The following is a 24,844-nucleotide window of genomic DNA, read 5'->3' as shown; positions in this document are numbered from 1 at the left end:
TCCCCTTCCATCCTTAAACTTGTAAGCATTAAAAATGCTCGCTAACCCTAAAAAACAGAGGAAAAAACATCATGTTTCGTAATCCATGCGAGCTACGAAAATCCCCATCATTCATTTCAATACTCTGACGAGAGTACCGCCGGAGAACTGCAGAGGTAGCATAATCGGCCCGAAAAATCTCTCGACTTTTGAGTGATTATAATGACACAATTTAGGTTTAAAAAGAAGATGAAAATTCGATTGCCGGGCCGTCATGCTGTTGCCGGATCGCCGGGAAACGTAGAGATTGAGGGAAGAGGTATAGCTGATAGTATTTTGTGTTTAACCAGAAGAAAAGGAAACGAAAGGAAAGAAAACCATGCATCGACCAGCAGTGACTAGTCAAAAGATGGTGACCCAACGGGTTGGTCAACCAAATTTTTATACCTAGAACATTCGTTTTGGCCTTTGGGCACGAGTGCACGAGAGAAGTCACTCGAAGGCATGGAATGGAGCGGTGGAGTGCTAAGTTCTTATTTTTATAACTGTAGTCCTACAACAATTTGGTTCATCGGTCTGAGACAGTTGAACAGAAAAAATAAACGTACAGTAGGTAGTATTTAGTTGGCTAGGGGTGTTGTGATAAGAGAGATGACAGAATTTCTCTCTCTCTCTCGACTCGTCTCTTTAGGGTCTGTCCAACCTCCTCTAACCTTCACCAATTCAGAGCTTAAAGGGATCCTTTAGTACTTCTTCACGACCAGAACTCTTTGTGCATCTTTTCACGGTGGAGCCCTGCCCATGGAAGGAGAAGCCCCACCACTACTGCCACCATTGTCGTCCCACAATAACCCATCTTACATCTTGACACCCTCACTTGCATCCACGTCATTGCACCCTCCTCTTCTTTATCAACCTTATAACCTGCTGCAAGGTTCCAATATCCTACCAGACATCGACTGGGTTAGCCTCCTCTCTTCGCCATTTGGATTTGGCGATCTGCAGAAGCCACTCTTGTCGAATGCAGATGTGACAACTAGAACTGGAAATAAAGCCGAAGATGAAAAGAGTGGTAAAGATAAGGTAAAATCGAGCAGGATGAAGAAGGCAAGTCGGCCGAGGTTTGCGTTCCAGACGCGGAGCACAGAAGATATTCTCGATGATGGTTACCGCTGGAGGAAATACGGGCAGAAAGCTGTGAAGAACAGCAACTTTCCCAGGTGTGTCCATATGATATCATGCATATATGCCTCTAGCTAGTTTCTTACGACCTACTACTGCTGGCTTCTGTTGCACCATCATCCTCTCTATGAATGCAACATATTAAATCATGCCTTAAGATATAATTCTGATCAGTCTCTAAACATGAGGAGGTAACTCATCTCCTCATTACATTAATATATTCTTCGATTCATTAGCTTGTTGGTGGAATAAAAGCTGTTTCTTCAGGAACCATGCATTCTAGAGAGGTTTCTTCAGGAACCCTGCTCTGCTCTGTGTGGAATTCCTTCCGTGTGTTAAAATGCCCTGAACTGGGAAATCAATGCTCATGCTAGGGTGAATAAACCTTTACCTGGTCGAAGTCTCGCAGAACAATTCAACGACTCCCAGTGAATTGTAAACACGCCACCGTTTGAAATAAATCAACTGATAATGTATTGAATTAATTGCAAACGGTGGTGTGTTTGTTTTTCACTCCCTGTCCTTGTCTCTGTCCTTGATTAGGCATCTGATTAATCCTCATCCCTGGCTAAAACAGTCTCCTTGCCATCCCTACTAATCATTTACACATCGCCTTAGAATTCCCCCATAAACATTACCATTTGTTTGATATGGATCGCAAAATAAATCCACAAAACCCATATAAAATATAAAAAAAAGGTCCTAAATTATCTTCTTAAACCTATTGTATCAAAATAAGTCGGAAACAATGAATATATAAAAGGATACGACACTTATTAACACATAACCGGGATAAATTTAACCAAATCAACATTTCTTAGAATTGAAGTTGTAATTCCGGTTTGAGGTCCGACCATCTAGTCCAACCAGATCATAAATTCAGAAAAATAATTAGAAACAGCAGAAGTTCGAAGAAGAATCCGCTATGCCATGTTGGTTTTAGACTTTTAGTCTTGGATGAGTAACGTTAAGGTGGAACCTAGCAATACGTGGAAGGTAAAATTTGGGAGTGTCGAATTGAGCTGCCTTGACTGATCTGATTCGGAAAAGTTACCAAACATAACTTTACAGAAAGTCAAATTTTCAATTTATGCAAACTTTTGGGTTTTTATTTAGATATGGTTTCATGTTTTTCCCTGTGGAGCTTTATCTTGCAACGTTGGAAGCTTCTGCGTAAAAGCTCTCCCAAAGCCAAAAGGCACTCAACCAATAAATTGACTTTCTGATAAAGTTGGGTTCTAGTAACTTATTCAAAAGTGGGTAAGAGCTAAATCCAAAGCTGAACTGCTGAAGTCTCCCAACGGAATATTTGACTCAAGCTACGGTTCCTAGCCATCTGAGTCAATAGTCGGACGAGTTTTCAACTGACTCATTGAGTTTTACAACCATGATCAGGTCACTTACACTCATTCCCGGACAACCTTACTTGTTTCGACTCCAAATCTTTTACAGTTATACGTGATTGTATCACATTGATTAGCCCACTATCAATGTAGAATTTAGGGAGATCATTTCTACCCTACCTACCTGCCCCGAATGGAGTGTTTTTTTTTTCTTTGCTTGAAGAGCGGGGGCAGGTTTTGGGATTCTACAATCCCTACAGGTACAGATAGGGTATGCATTAAGCTAAATCCGACCCTCTTAAATCGGCATATGGTTAGAAAGCATATAAATTAACTTTATGTATTAGGTGTTGAATTTAATAATATTTTGAGTTTTATGTGAATGATAATTGGTACTTTATGTGTTTTTTGTAATTAAAAAACTTATTATTTGTTTATTTATTTATTACTTATATATAACAAGAAATAATGAGAAATTAGATTATTATAAACCCAACCCACCCTACCCTTAAATGCGGAGAGGGTAGGGTCGAGGAGGGTTTGGATTCATAAAATCCAACTCACTATGGGTTTTGGATAAAGTCTAAAATTTACAAAACATGCCTCGTTGCAATCCCTAATAGAATTGTAGACAGTTCAAACCACTTATTTCTGCCATGCAAAGGGATTATTGGTGATAATAGTACAAAGCAGCTATCAAATGGGGGACCCTCTAAGTGGCTATTGTGATCTTTGCTATTGCCCATATGTCATTCCTATGCCCTACCTCTTCTCTCTTACAACTTTTTCTCTTCTAAAGCATTAACCATTGAAAAAATAATAATCTTTTTAGTTTAGAAGGTATATATACAATTTTTTTAAAAGCTTGTATATATAAAAAGGGTAAATTGTTGAAACTGAAGTTTTTGATTGTTGAAACCTCCCCTGAATTTTAGTAAATGCTATCACCTCCTCTAAACTTTTTGACATAGATGCAATTAGATCTGCTCTAATAGTCTTCTAAAAAGAGGCATGAAAGTGTCCAAAATACCCATGCAGTTATTTTTAACAAAAATGTTTGCTTTTCAAATTCTCTAGTCATGTGAATCACTACCCCCCTTCCAATCTCTTTTCTGAAATTTATTTGATTTTTAAATTTGCCCTTCATATCAATCACTCAAAGGTAAAACTGCATATTGAATTCTCTTTGTTTTTGTTGTTCATAATTCAATTACCTTTAGAAGATTCTAACTGAAGAGGCCTACCTGTAACTATGTGAGAAAGTTTATAGGAGGTGATTTTAATTACCAAACTTTAGAGGAGGTTTCAGCAATTTACCCTTTTAAAAAATTCTACCCAAAAGGGTCTACTTGCAACTATATCATAAAGTTCAGGGGAGGTTCCATTTGCTCCATGAATAGATTCATGAAGACAATAATAGAAAACAAGTTATTACTAAATTAGACTCAGCATACTTTAAATGCAGTTATGAATTTAAATGGATTGTGTACACAGTAAAGAAAAATAAGGGAAAATTAAATAAACCTCCCCTAGGTTTTTTGACAATCCTATAAACCTCTCGTATGTTTTGACCTTAACAAAAACCTTTCCTAGCATTTCGAAAAAAAAAAAAGAAAAAAAAAGCCCAAATATCTCACTTCCGTTAGCCTTTCATTAATAAAGGTGTTAAAGTTATAAAAATGCCCTTATTACCATTAAGGCATCACAGGAGGAGAATAGAAAGCTGATATATTCAAGCCCTGTGTCGATCATGTCATCTAGTTCGATTCTCATCTTATTGTTGTTGATGATATTTAGAAGCTTTGGAACATCTCTCTTATTGGGTTTTTTACATTGGAATATTATTCTTTTAGGGTATTTTGGTAGTTGTACATTTAAACAAAATTGGCCAAGGATAAATATGGTATTTAAAAAAAAAAAAAGAAAAACTATTGCATTAGTCTCTGTTTCCCACTTAGAAAATTAATGCACTTGTTTTTTTTCAAAAAGTCAAGGGAAGTATATAAGATTGTCAGATACCCTAGGGCGTTTCACAATTTCCTAATACAAATAAAATATGAAAGATGAACTTTTTTTTAGCAAGAAAGATGAACTAATTAAAACATCAAATCATGAGAATAAATCATGTTTTTGAAATGGATAAAAAAACGGAGAAGTACGGAAACATAGAATTCTGAATTCCAGCCTCCCCTACTACTAACTTTCTCCTTCTATAAATTACATCCTACTCGTAAATTTGGTATTAATTTACAGTCAGAATACATTATAGGGTTATAAAATTCTAATCTGAGCTGATTGGTCATTTTCCCTAAAGGAAGAAAAAGGAAAGAGTTTTATTGCAAAGAGCATTTGGGCACAATAACGCTTTTGGATTAAAAAATATATTTGTTACAACACACTCTTTGGATATTAGATGGGCGGAAAAGTCAGATTTCATTAAGAGACATGATACAGTATAATACTGCAATACATAACAATGACACACAGCCCCCCCCCCCCTTGGGCCACATCTGTATTGGAAGAATATCCACTTTAAGCAAATCATTTAATACAATTGAGATCTTTAAAACCATTAGAAGAATATCCACTTTAAGCTAGGAGAAAAGTTAGGTGGATGCCGTTTATAGTTGAAAATAGGCATACCTATAAAATTGCATGCCTGGAAGGTTGTCTTAGTTACATAAGATCAGCATTGTTCATGTCATGGTTTTCAAAACCAGATCGGACCAGAAAATCGAGCTTGACCAGTTCTGTTTTTTTTTTTAAATCGTTGATTTTAGTCAGTAAATTGCTAAACCGGCCAGTTAATCATTCAAACGGTTTTAACGGTTTTTTTATTTTTTTGTTAGAACGAGTTGATCGTTCAGATCGAATGATCAGACTATTCGAACCGATAACTAGACCCCTAACCGATTTGCTCACTGGATCGTTTTTAAAAACCATGATTTATGTTTCTAAATCGGGGAACATACCTGCCCACGAAGTATCTATTTATACTCTAAACATGGGCCTCTCCATCTCAGCAGTGGGCGCACCTAATTTCATAGTCTCTGATCTTCAGGAAGACTGTGCTAAGACTTCAGGCTACTTATACCCTAAAAAATGGGTCGGGTCTGAGCTGAGTCCAGGTGGAATTGAAGCCTATCTGACAGGAATTAAATGTTAAGAATTCGGAGTCGAATTAGACCCGACCCAATTGGGTCTGTAATTTAGGTTTGAACCAATCCATCGGTTCCGATTTTTTAAATCATAACTAACCCAACCAGTTCAAGTCCATAGGATCCGTCAGGTTGGATCTAACCCATTAACAGCCATAAAATTTTCGCTTGGTTCAAAAAAAAAAAAAATCATTCTAACTGAGCTTATTTTCATATATGATGTGATAATACACATCTCTCACCAATTTGTATTGAACAACTCAAAAGGCTTCAGATGGAATGGTATCAAACTTTTAGATTATATATACTTATTTCAAATGCCCCATCTAATAGCTTAAGCTTTTACGTTGATCAGTTCTTTGAGGTGTTATCAGAGCCTAACCAAGTAGCCTAGTGTTCACTCCTCGTCGTCTACATTATAATTAATTTAATTTCAACATAAGGTATGGGTGGCCAGGTGGAGCCTATGTTTGCCCATGCTTTAATCCCAATGAGCTACTTTCATGTAAAGGGGCATGTTAGAGAATAAATACTTCACCTCACTTAATAGCTTAAGCTTTTAGGTATATTTGGTTTGAAGGAAAAGGTAGGGAAAGCAAGGAAAAAACAGGGAAACCAATACAAGATTTGTAAAGGTCTTCTTACTTTTCCTTTCCTTTTCCTTCATTTTCCTTCAAACCAAACATAACCTTAAGTTAAACAGTTCTTTGAGACAAATACAACCTAACAAAAAGGATCTCAAAAACGGTGAGAATCAGTTAAGTTTTATGAACTTGCTATTGAAGTTTTTAATTAATTTGTAGAACTAGATCAAAGGGTTAAGAAACTCAAACATGGAGTTTAAAAACCAAGTGGCAATGATCTCATAAGTCCAATTCTCTATAAGAACTCAGATTCTCTGAATATGTTTGACTATAACTAAAGGAGCCAACTTTAGACAATTAATGTTGTGTTTACGTATTGGATGATGTATTGATGTATTCTATTTCATTGTATTTGCATGCTCTTTATTTCAAACGATTGCCTTCTTATCATCTTTTCATTCTCTAATACAAACGAAGGAGTTATTATCGCTGCACGCATCATACATGCAATGTGAAGAAGCAGGTTCAACGACTGTCAAAGGACACAAGCATCGTCGTGACAACATATGAAGGCATACACAACCATCCATGTGAGAAACTAATGGAGAGTTTGAGTCCTCTTCTGAAGCAAATACAGTTCCTCTCTAGGTTTTAAGCCTACACCTTCCATTTTATGGCCTTAACATATGCAACTAAAACCATCTTCACGTGTGAATTATGAAATCATGTATAAATTATACATGAAACAGAAAAATCTGTATTTGAAATATCAATGTTGATGTTGGGGATTCCTTCAAACTTTCAATTCCTTCTTTATTTCTCATGTTAACAGATAAATTTGGTGTTAGGAGATCTGGACCTTTTCAGGGGTGGAATTAGGGGTGGTAGAGGGGAGCCATGACCCCTTTATGCCTTGAAAATTCCCATAATACCCATTTAGATTTTGGCCCCCTACCTATGTTTACTAGCTTCCCCCACCCCCCAAATCCATGCTTGCTAGCTTTTGACCCCCTCAATAAAAAATCCTATCTCCGCCCCTAAACCCTTTTAGGGTACGTAAAAGAAAAAATATTAATGTGATAGTCCTTTTTACATATTAATTAGCTTAGGGTACGTAAAACACTAAGCATAAGATGAGTTTTCATAAATTGACTTAGGCATGGCCTATGTTTTTCAAAAAGGCTTAAATATACCTTGTGACTTTTTTATCCTTCACTTTCTTTCAAGTTTTCAAAATATATTCTGAATTTTTCAAACTCAAGTGGTGGGCGTATCAATAGAAAACACCAAAGAATAATAGGTCTCCAACCCCCAATAATAGGATGAAAAAAACACAGAAATAAAGAAAGAAATGTGGAAATGCTGGCTGAAATTTTGTTCATTTCTATGATCCCATCCTATCTCCAACTCCAGAGTTTATATTGAACAGAGGGGGGTGGGGGGGTAGAAGAAATGTGCTAGTGTTAATCTATTACATTATAAAACACATTTCTTTGGGGCAAGAGGGACGGAACTTGAAAGTTGAAACAATCCCTTCTCTCTTTCAACCCATCAAATCCAGAATATCAACTGGATCGAATAATTCACTTTTCAATTTCCCTCCCTCCTCCCCCTCTCTCTCCTATTTTTTCACCAGTGTTTAATATTCCTTTTTTATCTTTTCTCCTCTCATCTTTTTTCATCATCTTCTTCTTCTTCTTCTTCTTAGAAGGGCAAAATTAGATTTTAGGAATTTTAAATAAATTCACATGTGATGTTTCATTGATGGAGGGTTTTTTTAAGTCCAGTGGGTCAGCCCATGAGGTATATTTAAGTCTTTTGGAAAAAAAAAATATGGTACGTTTAAGTCAATTTATGAAAACTTAGGGTGTTTTAACTTTTAAATCTTTTACTCGTTAGCTTATTAACCATCTTCGTTCTATTTGCATGCAAACCCCTGTCGAGAATTGTCAGAGGTCGGCTAAGCATACTGGGATTAACCCTCCATTAATGTTACATCTATATCAAAGCTGCCAATGGGCCGGATCTACCCTATAGAATCGAACACACCAAACCGGTTATATTGTTATTAATATAAAAGCCTATTGATATTCTTATAATTTTTGTTATATTTGATGTCTAAAAGGATAAAATTTATAGATAGTATATATGATAATTTTGGTTAAAAATACTTGTTTTAACGACATATAAATAATTTACCATTTCACAACCATTTTTATTAAGGTTATATTATAAAATATAAAGTTTTAAGTTGTTATGATCATAGGTAACTGTAGATGTCAAGTATAATTAGGTTCAAAGACCACAATTATCCCTATTAATAATTGATTCTAGTTATAGACTCGTAGGTTCTTCGAGACTAGTGAACCTGTCCTGAACCAACCCCCGATCCATTGACAACTGTTTAGAACTTTAGATAGTATCAACAGTTCGATTAGATGAATGCTTTAGGTGTAGCAGGCTATGGAACCAATGATTATGCTCCATGCCAATAATAAAATACATAGGCCCATGGTGAGGGATTGGATGTTGGTGAGTTTTATGTGCTTTTTATGACTGGTGTGGAGCATTAGTATTGGTTTCACAACCCACCGAATTGCAACTGTGTTAAGCTAAACCTATCTTGTATCAATGTTGAAAAGACCACCAAGGGGCTGGTGTGCAATATGAAATATTTTTGTTTCGAGAATCAATTTGTTTTCAAAACAGATGATTTTAGTTTCGTTTTGGAACTTACATGAAAAACAATCGACGAACAACACCCTCTAAATAGAAGTCGAGTGTTCATATCTATTGCTAACTCTGTAGTTAATCAAACCACATGGAGCTCTCTTAGGCTCGTGTAATATCGTTCTTGTGTGCAACTATAATGCTTTCATGAGGTTTTTTGTAGCTACATCCTCATATTTTATAAAAAAATAAGAAAAGAATAATCAAAATTGATATTTCAAGAAATCATGAACGCTTCAATGTTTTAAAAACTGACCTAGAGGCTAAACCATTTTTGCCTCTATGTTGCAGGTTAGTGGTTTCATCATCTGGGTTGGATAGGTTAGACCGTGGCATGCTAACATGTATTATATCAATTGAAATGCATATAATTGCATTCTACATGTAATATATGTATATATGATTTATATTAGGTCTAATTTATATTTTATTTTTAAAAGTAAAAAAAAAAATAGATAAAATTGAAATTGGAGGCCAAAAAAGTCTTTTTCTTGGGCAAAAATAGCTGGTCAAGTGTCAATGCATACATCTTGTAAAGCTACTAAAAATTGAAAAAAGAAAGATCACCCCAATTGAATAACCAAGCACAAAATTATATTCTCCAAAAGCTTTCAATACATCTATATACCTAGTCAAGCAGGATAATGATTTAAATGCCTAAGTTGGATGGTCCAAATTAGATTTTTGGTCGATTAGTAGGTTTTAAGAAAAATTGGACTAGGTGATAGTTTGAATGATTTGACTATTTTTGTCAAGAAGAGGTTGAAGACATTGGGATACCTAATCACATCGAGCAGAGGTGATTAGAATTAGATGAAAAATTTCGGAAGCCCCAAAAAAACGATGCCCGTTGCATTGATCCTTATGGTATTTATATACATAGGGTGGAGGAGTTCCTTGCTTCCCAAGACTTTTTAAAACAAAGTTCCTAATCCAGAAAGTATTTAAGAGCACCCAAGTCCTTCATGTAAAAGCACCGGTTCATATATTGATTAAATTTGTGGATGAATGCCAGGAAATATTTAAGAGCACCCAAGTCCTTCATGTAAAAGCACCGGTTCATATATTGATTAAATTTGTGGATGAATGCCAGGTCATTCCCACCAATGATTAAGTCATCAACATAAAACAAGACGTGCAAGACAAGCCCATTCTTGCGATATGTAGATAAGGAATAATCGGAACAGGACTGTTCAAACCCAAAAGTTTTCAAAGCAGCACCTAACTTAGAGAACTAATTTCGGGGGGCTTGCCGCAAACCATACAAAGATTTCCGGAGTTTGCATACATTTCCAGTCCCGGAGGCCAAAAAACCTAGAGGAGGTTTCATATAGACCTCCTCATGGAGATCATCGTGCAGAAAAGCATTGTGGACATCCATCTGATGCAATTCCCAATGTTGGGCTGCAGTAACTGCTAGGAAGGTTCGATCTGCGACCATTTTAGCCACAGGGGCAAAGGTCTCGTTGTAATCAAGACCTTCAACTTAAGTATTGCCCAGGACTACCAACCGTGCTTTAAATCTTTCAATGGATCCATCAGAGTTGTACTTGATTTTGTAGACCCATTTACACCCGATTGCCTTTTTTCCAAGTAGGAGGTCTTCCAAGGTCCATGTCCCATTGTCTTCCAAAGCCTGTATCTCTTAGTGCATAGCCTCGCGCCACTGAGCATCAGTCATTGCTTCAGAGAAACGAGTAGGTTATCGCCCTACAGTAACAACTACCAAGAAATATTTGTGTTTCACAAAAAAATTATCATACATCACATAATTAGTTATGGGATAAGGAGTACCTGAGGACTAGGATGATGTAGGAGAAACAGTGGAGGGGTCTAAACGACGAGCAGAGTGTGTGACAAAGTCTTGTAAATAGCTGGGGGCCGCTTTTCTCGATGTTCGTGGCCTAATAACTCCGTGGTGGGCTGAGGAGCATCTGGAGTTTCATTATCTCTGTAATATGTATGGCTCCCTATCTCATCAAGGGGACCTACCTCCTCATCATTGCCCATGTTCGGATGTCCTTCTTCGTTGATCATGTCGCTCCCCCTGACTTCTATATGAGGTGACTTAGATACCTTGTCAAGAGGAGTGGCCCAAGGCAACCCAATATTTTCTTTGACTACGGGAGGATTGGTTACAGATGGTTGATGTTCTAGAGTGGCAAAGGGAAATTCAGCCTCACTAAATACCACGTCTCGTGAGACGAAGTAATCACCAGACTCAAGGTCGTACAATTTCCACCCCTTTTTCCCAAAAGGGTACCCAACAAAGACACATTTCCTACACCTAGTGGCAAACTTGTCACGGTCCCTAGTATGCGAGAAACATAAGCAACCAAAAACTCTGAGATGTTTATAAGAAGGACTTTGTCCAAATAGCATCTCGTAAAGTGTTTTACCACCAAGAAGGGTCGAAGGTGTCCGGTTAATCAAGTATCCTGCGGTCAAAACACATTCACCCCAGAAATCGATCGGAAGATGTGCTTGAAACTTGAGTGCTCTACCTACATTCAAAATGTGACGATGCTTTCTCTCCACACGACCATTTTGTTGTGATGTCCCAACGCAGGAAGTTTGAAATAAAATTCCTTGCTCGTCAAAATATGGCTTCAAGGATTTAAACTCTATTCCATTATCACTTCTTACCACCTTAACCTTCTTATTAAATTGTCATTCAATCATGACATAGAAATTTTTGAGTGTTCTACCAACTTCACTTTTTTCAGCCAGCAAATAAATCCAAACCGCTCGAGAATAATCATCAACAATTGTCAAAAAATATACAACACCGCAAGATGCAAGTACTCTATAAGCACCCCATAAGTCACAATGAATCAATGCAAAACAATCAGTTACTTTATTGCCGCTTTGAATAAAAACATCTCTAGTTTGCTTCGCCTTCAAACAAACATCACAAGTTTTGTTCTTACTATTACTGATATTAAGAAGCAAACTAATTGTTTGATAAAAAGGGTGTCCCAATCTCCGATCACAAATCACATGATCCAATTCCATCTGTCTTGTAAGCACGAACCGGCGCCACACCCTTGAAGACATAGACCCCATCAAGTTGTTCACTTGCACCAATCAGAGTCCTTGAGATGCGGTCCTGTATCACACACAACTTATTAGTAAATGTCACAATACAATCTGTTTCATGAAGTAACCGGCCTACTGACAATAAATTACAATTGAGTTTTGGGACATATAATACGTGCAGCAATTTAAAATTATTTCCAAGTTCAATAGTGCCTTCTTTCACGGCCTCAGTGTGCGCACCATTGGGTAAGCTAACAGGACAAAGTGCAACATCATAGGTGTTGACGAGCACATTCAAATTCCTTGTCATGTGATGTGACGCCCTAGAGTCAACAATCCATTTAGTGGAGTAATTCTTGCCAGGGAGTTTTTCATTAGTCCTAGTTTTGTAAGCATTAAGCATGCTTACAAAAGTTTGCCATTGCTCGTCATTAAGCCCGTTCAGTTCGACCCTGTCTTCGTCAGCCACAACTGCATTAGCAGCCACCTCATGCCCCGCTGATGACTGAGCAGTATGAACCTTTGTCGTACCTTGGCCACGTTCGTCAGAGGGTCCAATAGACTTATTCGAGCTCTTACCGTTCTTGTCATTGTTGACAGCCATGATGACCGATCAGCAAGATTCGTCTGAGCTGATTAAAACACGTCGAGTTTGATTCTAAGAGGAAGATGGACGAGGCTCATGAAGAAATCAGAACAAGCGAGCCCGCCGATTCTGAGTCAAACTCGAGCTCCTGCCTGGTTTCCTCCGATCCCGCAACGCCGAACGAGAACTAGGCGAAGCGGAAGGACCGAGAAAAGAAGGGTAAAGTCCCTGCTAATAATCTTGCAGGGGTGTTACACCGGAAGGAAAGTCGTCATCATCCGATCCTTCGACGAGGGCACCCAAGATCGTCCCTACGGTCACTACTTGGTCACTAGGATTTCCAAGTACCCGAAATTTTTCAGGGGAGCTGCCCCTGACCTCCGCTACCTGCTTCTTCCTCTTCGTTAAGTGGCAGCCGCTCGAATGTTGCGGTGGCAAATGTTGTCGCAATCACCATGACCGGCCCCGCTGCCATAAGTGTGCCAACCACGCTGCCACCCACCACTTTCCCTTGACCGCCAGCCAAGTACACCGTCAGCCCAATCGACCCCGGAGGAGCAGGTCCAGGTAGGAAGGCTTTCCCTGTAAAACCACGGCTGAAATCTACTCAAAAAAAATCCCTCGTCATCTCCTGAATCCAAATACTGGAGATCATTCAAGACTCGGCAAATTTTCGGCCTCATCTCGGCTATCACCTCCATCGATTTCTCCCCGGAACCCCCACACGACTTCGCCGCTACCTATTCTTCCTCCGTAACCATCTATGATTCCCAAACCTTCAAACCGAAAGCGAAAATCTCCGATTTCACCAGTGCCGCTTACTCTACTACTTATCGTTATGACGGAAAGCTCCTGGCCGCGGGAGGCGAGTCTGGACTCGTCCAAGTCTTCGATCTCAAGAAACGGATTCCCCTGCGTTAGCTGCGCGGCCACTCTCGCTCGGTTCGACTCGTTCAGTACCCAGGACTGGATAAACTCTACCTGTTCTCAGGTGGCGACAATGCTCTCGTCAAGTACTGGGAAGTCGCTTCAGAGACCGAACTAATTAACTATCAAGGCCATAAAGACTACGTCCGATGTGGGTTTGCTTCGCCCAGGAGGAGTGCAGTGCAAAGTTACGGGTGCAGTGCCACGACAGCTCCGGGTGCAGCAGGCTGTCACAAAGTTACGTTGGCTACTGCACCGTTTCCGCTTGCCGACACAACAGAGGAACAACGACAGACCCTCCTCTTTTTCTTCCCGAAGCAACCTGGCTCTGAAGGAGTTCCTTGCTCCCCAAGACTTTCTAAAACAAAGTTCCTAATCCAAAAAGAAAAGAGACTTTCTATACAGATTAATATAGGTACAAATTTGGATAAAGACTTTCAAGCTGAGACTCTCGCGAGTCTTCTTATCTTCGTCCAATATTAGAAACGTTGTTATATCTAACTAGGTTAGATTGTTTTATTATTTATTTTGAAATAACAATAATTAATGGATTTCTTTTTCATTGGTTGAAATAAATATAAAATAGTAATGAAGCAAAAAAGAATGAAAGTTTAGAATAGCTATTCATTCAATTTTTTTGTAAAGATGGTTTGTTGGCATGATAATTTTTCATAAACATTACAAAAAGAAACCAAGTTCATAATTCATTTTGGTTTCAAGTCATTTAGGTAATTAAAATAAAATCCATTATATTTTGTAATTTTGAAATTTGTTAGTTTTTCATTTTTTTTTCAAAATTCCCACTTATTTATTTCATACGAATAGAAAAGTTAGAACTAGAAATTTAAATTTGGAAAAACAAAAGGCTAAAGATTTCTAAATTAAAATAATAATTTGGAGAAACATAATCTCATCTGTTCACATAAGGGAATAGATGCATGCAAAAGCAGAATATTGATTTATTCGTCATTCTTTACCCTTCATTTTGATGGACCATTCATTCTTTACTTCAACCTGCAAGCGAGTTTTGTGGCCTGTATAATGTGACTTTTTATATTTAAAAGGTCATTATTAAATGAACGGGTCCCACTCAATAACCTTAAAAAGGATCCATACATGGCAACTGTTGTACCTAAATATGATTCAAAGGCATTAAGATGCCAAAATCTAAATTTTTATGTATGCATGTGTTACACATGTATTTTTGCATATATATGAATGCTTTATCAGAGTTCACATCTGCCCTACACAGAACGTGCCCCAAAAACGCTTCACATCTATGCATCTCTTTCGTATCGATGTCGTTGCTCTAGAAAATAGTGATACATTAGTATTATGTCGGAAAAAAACGGTGCTCCAAGAAATGTCAATATGTTTGGAACTGTTCTTTCAAAAAAATGGTGTTTTAAGCCATATCTTGAAAATCGAGAAGGTGTGGTTTGGAGCAATGTCAAATTTGACGTTTTCTCAGATTGGAGCTCATTGTTGCCAACGAGAACATGATGTGGCAGTGACATGGACTTCCTATAATGGGTATTGATGATGGATGATTTGACCCAATCTATGAAACGACGACACGTGGACACTGACTCGACGTAGGCAACAGCTCAGCATTGCGGTCCAGTACGGCTAAGTAACGGGCCCATAAAGCAACTCGCTACATCGTAGCATGCAAAAAGAGGAGCCTACCACGATGCGAGCTCCGGGTTCTCCGAGCTGCCTCCAAAGGGATATTCCGAGGCAACCTTAGCTCGCAAGCTAAGGAAACCAGCTCGCCCGAGCTCCTGAAGTACTCCGAGCTCGTTGAAGAGTAGCTCACGAATGAGCCACACGAGCATTCCTCAGGAAGCTTCTATCCAACAAGTCGTACCAATTAGACTGCACCAAGTCCCTTACTGACGGTGCAGTCCCTGTCCTTTCGTAGCAGGCGGAGGCGTGCCTGTCACTTTGGGGACGTGTCACTTACCCGAGCAAGGAGCACATCACAACGGCCACCTGCGCAGCCCTGGCAGGTAACGATTGTGGCAGGGGCCCAGTGGCGGTTATGCCCGATCTCACAAAGCGCCTCTATAAAAGCCCTCAGGGCAGAGGAGGAAGGTCTTCTGGAAAAAAAAACCTCTACTCCCTCGAATATAGTGATAAACGTGACCTCCACTCTTATCCTTCGTTTTCTCTTTACTTCCCAGACACAAAACTAACTTAAGCTTCGGAGTATTCCCACCAGGTAAACCCCCGGGAATTCTTCCTTTCATCTTCTCAGGTGTCGTTCGTTGCCAACAAGGAGCCAGTCAGCAGTCAGCTATGAGTGTCCGGATCGCGCTACATCATTTGGCACCGTCTGTGGGAAAACGCTTAAAAAGGCCTTTCTCCCTAAACTCTTCCAGTTCCTTCTTCTTCCTTGAAACAGTCCAACGCTCATGGCTTCCTCTAGCAACGTCGGACGAAGCGCGAAAATGGATAACTCCAGGGAACAACCCCAGCTTCCTACTGTCTGTATCGAACAGTTCACCGTCCCCCTCTCAGCGGACGGAATCCCCAGCTTGAACGTGCCTCTCACAATGGCACCTGTCATCGCCCCACTCCCTACTACGGTCGGAAGGACGTTCACCGAACCTTCAATCATGCCCCTAGTGGCCAGCTCGAACTAGCTGGAGGACCTGATGCAGTGCATGAGAGCCATGCAGGCCCACATGCAACAGTTCCAACAACTTCAGCTCTATCAACAGCACATGCTGCACCAGGTTTCCCAGTACCAGTATCAACAGCAGTTCCCCCAACTGCCCCAACCTCAGCTTCAACAGCCTCGGCTCCAGCCTCAGTACCTGGCCTCGCAACAAGCCAAGTTTCACCGCCAGAGCGAACACTCCGACCGAGGAGAGGCCCCCCAAAATCTCCCAAAAAACCAAGCCTCCCCCCACGGCAGACGGGAGAGACCGGCTACCCCGATCTCACCGCGGGCGGACAGGTTGGGAGGACCCCGGCTCGGCAGGTCAACGTTGCCTCGACAGTCAAAGTTTGGAACCCCGATCCTTGAGAACCGGTTCGAGATCCTGGCAACAGACTCCAAGCAGGCCCCTTCTGTCCGCAGCCATCACCAGCAGACCGGGCTACCCCCGGCGCAAACCGTTCTAGATAGCGCGGAGGTGAGTAGCACAAACGTCAAGCCCGTCAAGAAGTAGAGACACCGCCGCCGAGCTCGCCGATCTGTCACCTGTGATTTGCCCGAGCTCGTGGGCAAAGAAGAGGTAGGCTCGGCCGTAGCCAAAGCTCCCCTCCTCTCGGTTCCGTCCCCCCTATCTTCCAAACTCCTGGTGGTCTCGATGCCCAAGGATTTCAAGCTCCTCCCTCTTGACAAGTATGACGGGTCATTCGACCCAAATGATCATGTAGGTGTCTTTCAGTCACAGATGCACCTGGTGCAAGCCAGTGAGTCGTGTATGTGCGTGGCCTTCTCCACTACGTTCAGGGGAGCAGCCCGCACATGGTACCGGAACTTGGCACCCGGGTCGATAAGAAGTTGGGCGTAATTCGCACAAGCCTTCACGTCCCACTTTGTCACCAGCAAGCGGTGCCCGCGAACTGAAGAAAGCATCTTCAACATAGCACAAAGAGAGGAAGAGTCCATCAGGAGCTATATCAAGCGGTTCAACGACGCTTGTATGCAGATACCACGCCTGGATCCCGCCGTACACCCTGCAATAGCCAAGAAGGGCGTGAAGCACAAAGAGTTCAAGTGGCACATGGTCGTCAACCAACCCGCGACCATAACCAAGTTTATGAAACTTGCGGATAAGTTCATAGCCACCGAAAAGGAGATCAACCAGAAGGGCGAGGGCGCACCCGAAAAAAGAAAGAGAGAAGGAGAGCCTTCCAGTCAAGAGGACACCCAAAGAAAAAAGGAAACAGCTCGGGGTGCAAAGCCGGGTCAGTTGTTCCGAGCTCCTGCTCCGGACCAAGCTGATTACACTCCACTAAACGCGAAGCGGGCCGAAATTCTGATGGCGATCAAGGATGCCCCGTACGTGAAGTGGCCACCCCGTCTGAGGGGAAATCCTAATGAGAGAAATAAGAGTCTGTATTGCAGCTTTCGCAAAGACCACGATCACAGTACCGAGAGTTGTAAAAACCCCCGCGACGAGATAGACGAGCTCATCCGTCGCAGATATTTGAGAAACTTTGTACAAAATAATAATAATAATAATAATAATAATAATAATAATAATAATAATAATAATAGAACAGGTCGGCAAGGGGAGCACGGTAAAGACGCCCCCGAGTCCAGCGGTAGGCCGGCCGAACAACCGCAGAGGCAGCCTCCAAAGGAGAGGCCAGTTCGGGGGACCATCCACATGATAGTGGGAGGTTCAATCATTGTGGGTTGCACTTCAGCGGCAGCTCGAACGTCGGTTCGTGAGGTCACCCGGGAGGAGCAGAACCCCCCAAAGCGGCCGAGAACGAAAGAGCCAATTTTCTTCACAGAAGACGATGCGTGAGGGGTCCATTACCCCCACGACGACACGCTCGTAATAAAGCTGAGAATCAACGACTTCGAGATCAGGCGCATACTCGTCGACTCAGGCAGCTCGGCCGACATACTCTTCAAAGCTGCGTTTGACCAGCTCCAGTTGTAGAGAAGCGACCTGAAGCCCGCAGACACTTCTTTGGTAGGCTTCAGCGGAGAAGAAGTCCGGCCCTTGGGAAAATAACAGTACCTGTAGAGATCGGCACGTGGCCTTGTGTGGTCAGATTCGAACACAACTTCCTGGTGGTAGCGACCTCCTCTCCCTACAATGCCATAGTAGGCCAACCGATCACCCATGTCCTACGGGCGGTGGTCTTCACTTACCACTTGGCTATGAAGTTCCCAACAGACTTCGGTGTGGGAGTAGCGCAGGGTGACCAGCTTGAGTCCCGCAAGTGCTACGTTGCCGCCCTAAAGGGGAAAACCAAGGTGGCCGATGACCTTGAACTGGAACGACCCACGGAGCAAGGCGAAGAGCGAGCCGCGCCCACGAAAGAAATAGTCACGGTCCCGACCTCGACAGCAGACCCAGCTCGGACGCTTCAGATCGGCGCTTCCGTCCAGGAGCCCCTACGATCCGAAATGGTAAGTTTTTTACTTCAAAGTTTAGATATTTTTGCATGGTCCGCGGCAGAAATACCCGATATAGACCCCAGACTCATAACTCACAAGTTGAACACTGATCCTGTAGTTAGGCCCATTAGACAGAAGAAACGCAACCTAGCCCGGAACGGTGGAAAGCGGTCGACGAGGAAGTCGAGAAGCTCCTCGTAGCGGACTTCATAAGAGAAGTCCAATACCCGAGCTGGGTAGCCAACCCCGTCCTGGTAAAGAAGGCCAACGGCAAGTGGCGCATGTGCGTCGACTACACCGACCTGAACCGGGCTTGCTCGAAAGACTGCTTCCCGCTACCTCGAATCGATCACCTGGTGGACGCGACCTCAGGGCATGAGTTGCTAAGTTTCTTGGACGCCTATTCGGGCTATAACCAGATCAAGATGAACCCGGCAGACGAAGAAAAGACTACCTTCATCACGGAGTTTGCCCTATACTGTTACAAGGCTATGCCCTTCGGATTGAAAAACGCAGGGGCAACCTTTCAGAGGCTTGTAAATAAGTTGTTTGCGCCGTTAATCGGCAGAAAAGTAGAATGCTATGTGGACGACATGGTCGTCAAAACCCAATTCTAACATTAATTAATACAAGTGTGTGTTCGGTGTAACCTTGGGTAAGTTCCTGGGATACATCGTTAACTGGCGCGGCATTGAAGCCAACCCGGACAAGGTTAAGGCCATCTTAGACACGAGACCACCCCGGAAGCTGAAGGAGGTTCAAAGGCTAAACGGCCGCATAGCCGCCCTAAGCCGTTTCATGTCTAAATCGGCGGACCGCTGTCTGCCTTTCTTTAAGGCAATAAAGAGCAAAGAGTTTGAATGGACCCAAGATTGCCAGCACGCGTTCAACGAGCTCAAAGAATACCTTACTAGCGTAGATGGCTCCTCGAACCAATAGGGCAGCGGTGCCGGAATAGTTCTGCACGGCCGAAGCGGCCTGAAACTGGAGTACGCGCTACGCTTCAAGTTCGAGGCATCTAACAATGAAGCAGAATACCTCGTTGATAGCCGGACTAGCCTTAGCCAGAGAAGTAAAAGCCAAGCACATCGTTATCTGCAGCAACTCCCAGCTCGTGGTCAACCAGGTCACGGGCGAATATGAAGCTCGCGAGCCAACCATGGTCGCCTACTTAGCCAAGGTCAGAGAGGCCCTGCTCAACTTCCAGTCACACTTCATCAGAAAGATTCCTAGGTCGGAGAACACTGAGGCCGATGCCCTGTCCAAGTTAGCTAGCACTAGCGACATTACCATGAGAACCCTATACATAGAAGACCCGTCTCGGCCGAGCATTCTCGGGGGGGCAGAGGAGGTCGCTTCCGTCGTTCGAGCAGAGCCAAGCTGGATTGACCCACTCATGAGCTTCTTGTTACACGGGACCCTCCCCGCAGATCACAATGCAGCCAGAAGGGTGCAACGCCAGGCAGCTAAATACGTCATGATAGACGAGCGGCTATACAGGAGATCCTACACGCTCCCCTACCTACGTTGCTTGCGACCGACCAAAGCCGAGCTTGTACTCCGCGACACTAATGAGGGTCTATGCGGCGGACACTTGGGGGGCAAGACCCTTGCCCAGAAAGCGCTTCAACAAGGGTATTATTGGCCAACAATGAAGGCAGACGCCATTGAACTCATTAGAAAATGTGACAAATGTCAGAGACATGCCAATATTTACCACCAACCCGCTGCCGACCTCAAGTATCTCACCAGCCCGTGGCCCTTTGCGCAGTGGGGCATCGATCTACTCGGGCCATTCCCGCCAGCAACGGGTGGAAGAAAGTTCTTAGTAGTGGCGGTGGACTATTTCACCAAGTGGGTAGAAGTCGAGCCCCTCGTGACGATCACAGCCCGAAATGTCCAAAACTTCTTTTGGAAGAACATCGTATGCCGCTTCGGACTACCTCGGGTATTGATTTCCGACAACGGCAAACAATTCAAGGACATCAAATTTCAAGATTGGTGCGGAGACATGGGGATCCAACAGAACTTTACTTCAGTCGCGCACCCTCAAGCAAACGGTCAGGCAGAAGTCATGAACAAAGCCATCCTTCACGGACTAAAGGCACGGCTGGACCGAGCTAAAGGATTGTGGGCAGATGAACTACCCAGTGTTCTATGGGCCTACCGAACCACGGAGAAGACCGCCACGGGAGAAACACCCTTCAATCTCACCTATGGCACCGAAACAGTGATCCCCGCAGAGATCGAAGTACCTACGTTGCGCCTAGAAGCATACAGTGATCAAACAAATGAAGATGAGCTACGTACCAACCTCGACCTACTCGACGAAGTAAGGGACCTCGCGTACATTAGGACTGCAGCCTACCAGCAGAGAGTAGCTCGATACTATAACGCCAGGGTCAAGAGGCGAAACCTCCGTGTTAGCGACCTGGCCCTTCGTAAAGTTATGGTGCCTGAGCCCGGCGTTGGCAAGCTCGGGTCCAATTGGGAAGGTCCTTACCGAGTGAAACGAGTGCTCGGGGAAGGAACATACGAGCTCGAGACCCTCGAAGGGAAACAAGTACCTCGAGCATGGAATATTATCTATAAAAATCGAGCGGACTACGGGTCCCTCCCAAAGCCTAAGGGGCAGAAGACCGAGCTAACATGACCTCGGCATAAGAAGGCCCCAGTTGCCACTTCGGCCTGGGAGAAATCCAGGAGCGGACTATGGGTCCCTCCCAAAGCCTAAGGGCCAGAATACCGAGCTAATATGACCTCGGCACAATAGGACCCAGCCGCCTCTATGGCATGGACAAACTCTGCAAGTGGGCCACGAGCCACTCCTTTAGCCCAATGGGCCAAAACACCGAGTTAACAAAGACCTCGGCATGAAGAAAGACAGCCACTTCAGTGGCGAAGGCAAGGTATGGAATATCAAAGGCGTAAGCAGCTCGGGTTCAAACCCTACGAAGCATAGCTCGTCTCGATACATTGGTCGAACTGAGGAATAACCAATCAATGCTTAGTTCGGACATACGTAGTAGTCACTTTGCAGTATACCACAAGTATTAAACGTGACAAATCGAGATAACGCCTATCGAAGAGCCCTACTTCGGGTATGTAACTTTAATGGCTCAAATGATGAGGTCGCTTTAGCAAAAATAAAGGATGTTCATCATACTCAGAAGGAAGAGACTTTTATTGTCAAAAAAAAATGGTGAAGAAAAAACAATAAATAAAATAACAAGTGCAGTAACCGAGCTAAACAACTCAGGAAAGGTTTGATCATCATAGGGCACAACCGCCCAACCGAAAACTTGTGAAAGACCGGGTTTACGGCACCCGGAAGCCACAGAAGCCCAGAGAAACGCCACCTCAAGGATCCGCCTCCTCATCCTCCGGAGAGTCAGGCTCCTCTTCATCCGCTTGGTCTGCTGTCTCAGGGGACAGACCCTTCATAGTAATGCCATCAAGGTTGAACCCGGAGAACTTCTTCCGAACCAGCCACCGGTAGAGCTTAAACCCTGAGCGGTACGAACCCGAACTATACTCCGCTTGGAGGTCATGAAATTCCTGGGAGTCTTTGAAATCCCAGACCGCTTTCTCTTGCTCAGCCTCCACCATCTGATCAAAGTTTTAGGTCTGATTCAGAAGAGTGGACTCCAAATCCCACACCTGCTGCCTAAGGAGCTCCCTCTCCCCCGCCATCCTCGACGATTCCTCCCTATAACGGGCGCTCTCTTCAGTAAGTCGAGCGATTTGAGCTTCCTGGTCATGGACGAGCAGCTCCTTAGACTCGCTCCCCTTGCGGGTGTGATGGAGCTTGCCTCGGATCCGGTCGAGCTCAACCTGGAGCTTCTAGTTGGCAGCCTACTAGTCGAGGAAGTCGATGCGATGGATGCACATCTGGAGAGCCATGGCATGGATGGTGGAATTTACCTACCGGCGAAAAAGAAGATCAGAAGACAGTAGAAAAGGGCAGAACAAGAGAGAAAAAGGGAAAAAGGCCACTTACCGCCATGCAGTGGGCAGAGGCGAACACGGAGAGATCCTCGGGCTCCATGTTTCCCCACTGAGCGATCTCATCGTTGTTGATTGCCTTCTGACTCCTCTGGCGAGCTACCAGATAATCATTTACCCCTTCCCAGTTTCCCACTGGGAATCGGGGGTAAGGATGGGGCTAAAGGGGGTTACAGGGTACCTCCCCCGGCCGAGGGAGATCGCTTCCCCCAGGGTTAATCCCACTAGTCCCCTCAGGAGGGGGCGTCGAAACCTCAGGGGGAGGAGAGGGCAGGACCGGCTCGGCAGACCCGAACTCAGTGCTTCCTGAAGGAGGGGTCCGGCCGGGGCGCGTCTTCTTTACCTGGCGTCTCTGGCTGCCCGAGAGAAGGCGGCGCAAATCGACACTAGAAATGATGGCTGCCACAAGACCACAAGGTATTAGTCCAACAAGAAACAAAATACGCATACGCAATAGTCACAAGGCACTACACGACCTAAGAAACCAACCTACCCGGGCTCAAGCCTGCCTGCACGAGCTTCTCCTCGGCCAAGTAGTCCGAGCAAAGGAAGCCTACCGATGCCCAGGACAGCATCATTTTCCGAATATCAGGGTCCAGCTCGGCCCCGGGGTCCTGGATGGTGCCCCTCCAAGCAGTGGGAAAGGGCCACCCCTCGGGGTTACGGATCACAAAGTAGTCACGCTTCCAGGCGGGAATCTTATTCGGCAACTCATACAAGAGCTTATAGCCGCGGCGGGGAGAGAGGTAATAAAAGTGCCTCTTCGGAGGAACCCCAGGAGTAGTGTTCTTTATACAAAGGATAGAGACGAAAATGTCAAGGTCCAAAGGACGACAGTACTCGTGACACTGGGATATGGTCCCAACCATATTTCGAACAGCGTTGGGATGAAGCTGGTCAATAGTGACGTTGAAGTGATTCAGCACCTCCACTATCAAGGGGTGCAGGGGGAGGCGCAAGCCAGCCTCGAGCTGTTCTTGAAAGATTACTATATCATTAGGACTATGCTCCCAAGGGAAGTTGCCAGTAGGGAGGCTGTAAACCAAGTCCCCAGGGAGGCGAAAGTAGCGGATCAGGGACCTGAGTCTCTCCGTTGTCATTAAGGAAGGGCCAAAGGTATCAGTCTCCCTCCCCCTAGAAGTAGACGCCATGTCGCCAGAGGCCTCCCGAGCCTCCGGAACATGCTCCCAGGCTCCTCCCGAGCTCGAGGGAGCATCATCATCCTGGCTATCACCCCTGTGATAGGTATGGCGTGGGTACCCAAACATGGCTGACGGCGATTAGGACTCACCAGAGTAAACGAAACGGAGCAGACTGAGGAACTCGAGTAGGCTAGGCGAAGTACACGACCTCAGAATCCAAAAGATGGCATGGAAGAAGATAGGGCCCGAGGGGCCCCCCTATTCATAGCCCTCGTCCTTTCAAACTGACGGCCCGAATCAAAGCAGATCCAACGGTCCGCAGACACCCTAACCGCACGCCTTCTGAAAACCGAAGGCGGTTGGCGGCACATCTTCCACAATTAAGGTAGTCGCAGCCGCACGACGTTCGAAATTAAAGGCCACCTCAGCACGTTTTCAGAATCCAAAAAGTCAAGGAAGTCAGAAGATCTCTTGATTCCCGCAAATGCATTTAATGGGGGTAGTCAATCAAGTTTGAATTTCGGTCAAATCAGTCCATCGCGCTTCATAAACTCCCCAGGCTAAGGCGATACTCTTAGCCTGAGGAGTGGGGGGAAATTGATGAAGGATGATTTGACCCGATCTATGAAACGGCGACACGTGGACACTGACTCGACGTAGGCAACAACTCAGCATTGCGGTCCAGTACGGCTAAGTAATGGGCCCATAAAGCAACTCGCTACATCGTAGCACGCAAAAAGAGGAGCTCACCACGACGTGAGCTCCGAGTTCCCCAAGCTGCCTCCAAAGGGATATTCCGAGGCAACCTTAGCTCGCAAGCTAAGGAAACCAACTCACCCGAGCTCCCAAGCAGACAAGTCATCCCGAGGATCAGTTCTACTAAGGGCACTCCTGAAGTACTCCGAGCTCGCTGAAGAGTAGCTCACGAATGAGCCACACGAGCATTCCTCAGGAAGCTTCTATCCAACAGGCCGTACCAATCAGACTGCGCCAAGTCCCTTACTGACGGCGCAGTCCCTGTCCTTTCGGCAGTCTGCACTCACGTCTCTCAGCAGGCGGAGGCATGCCTGTCAC

General features: G+C 43.9%; 1 protein-coding gene across 1 annotated transcript; it reads left to right on the top strand.

Annotated features, from left to right (window-relative positions):
• Nucleotides 1–540: 540 nt before the first annotated feature.
• Nucleotides 541–7,032, top strand: LOC104600235 (putative WRKY transcription factor 43). The gene is made up of 2 exons (XM_010263088.3): nucleotides 541–1,199; nucleotides 6,724–7,032. The coding sequence occupies exons 1-2, from the start codon at nucleotides 781–783 to the stop codon at nucleotides 6,899–6,901; spliced, it is 597 nt and encodes a 198-aa protein (XP_010261390.1). The 5' UTR covers nucleotides 541–780; the 3' UTR covers nucleotides 6,902–7,032.
• Nucleotides 7,033–24,844: the final 17,812 nt, after the last annotated feature.

This window comes from Nelumbo nucifera, chromosome 1 (genome assembly GCF_055504915.1).
Source record: "Nelumbo nucifera cultivar China Antique chromosome 1, China Antique-T2T, whole genome shotgun sequence".
In the NCBI taxonomy this organism is placed as follows: Eukaryota; Viridiplantae; Streptophyta; class Magnoliopsida; order Proteales; family Nelumbonaceae; genus Nelumbo; species Nelumbo nucifera.
The sequence above is the reverse complement of the archived record's forward strand: the minus strand, read 5'-3'. Positions and strand labels throughout refer to the sequence as shown.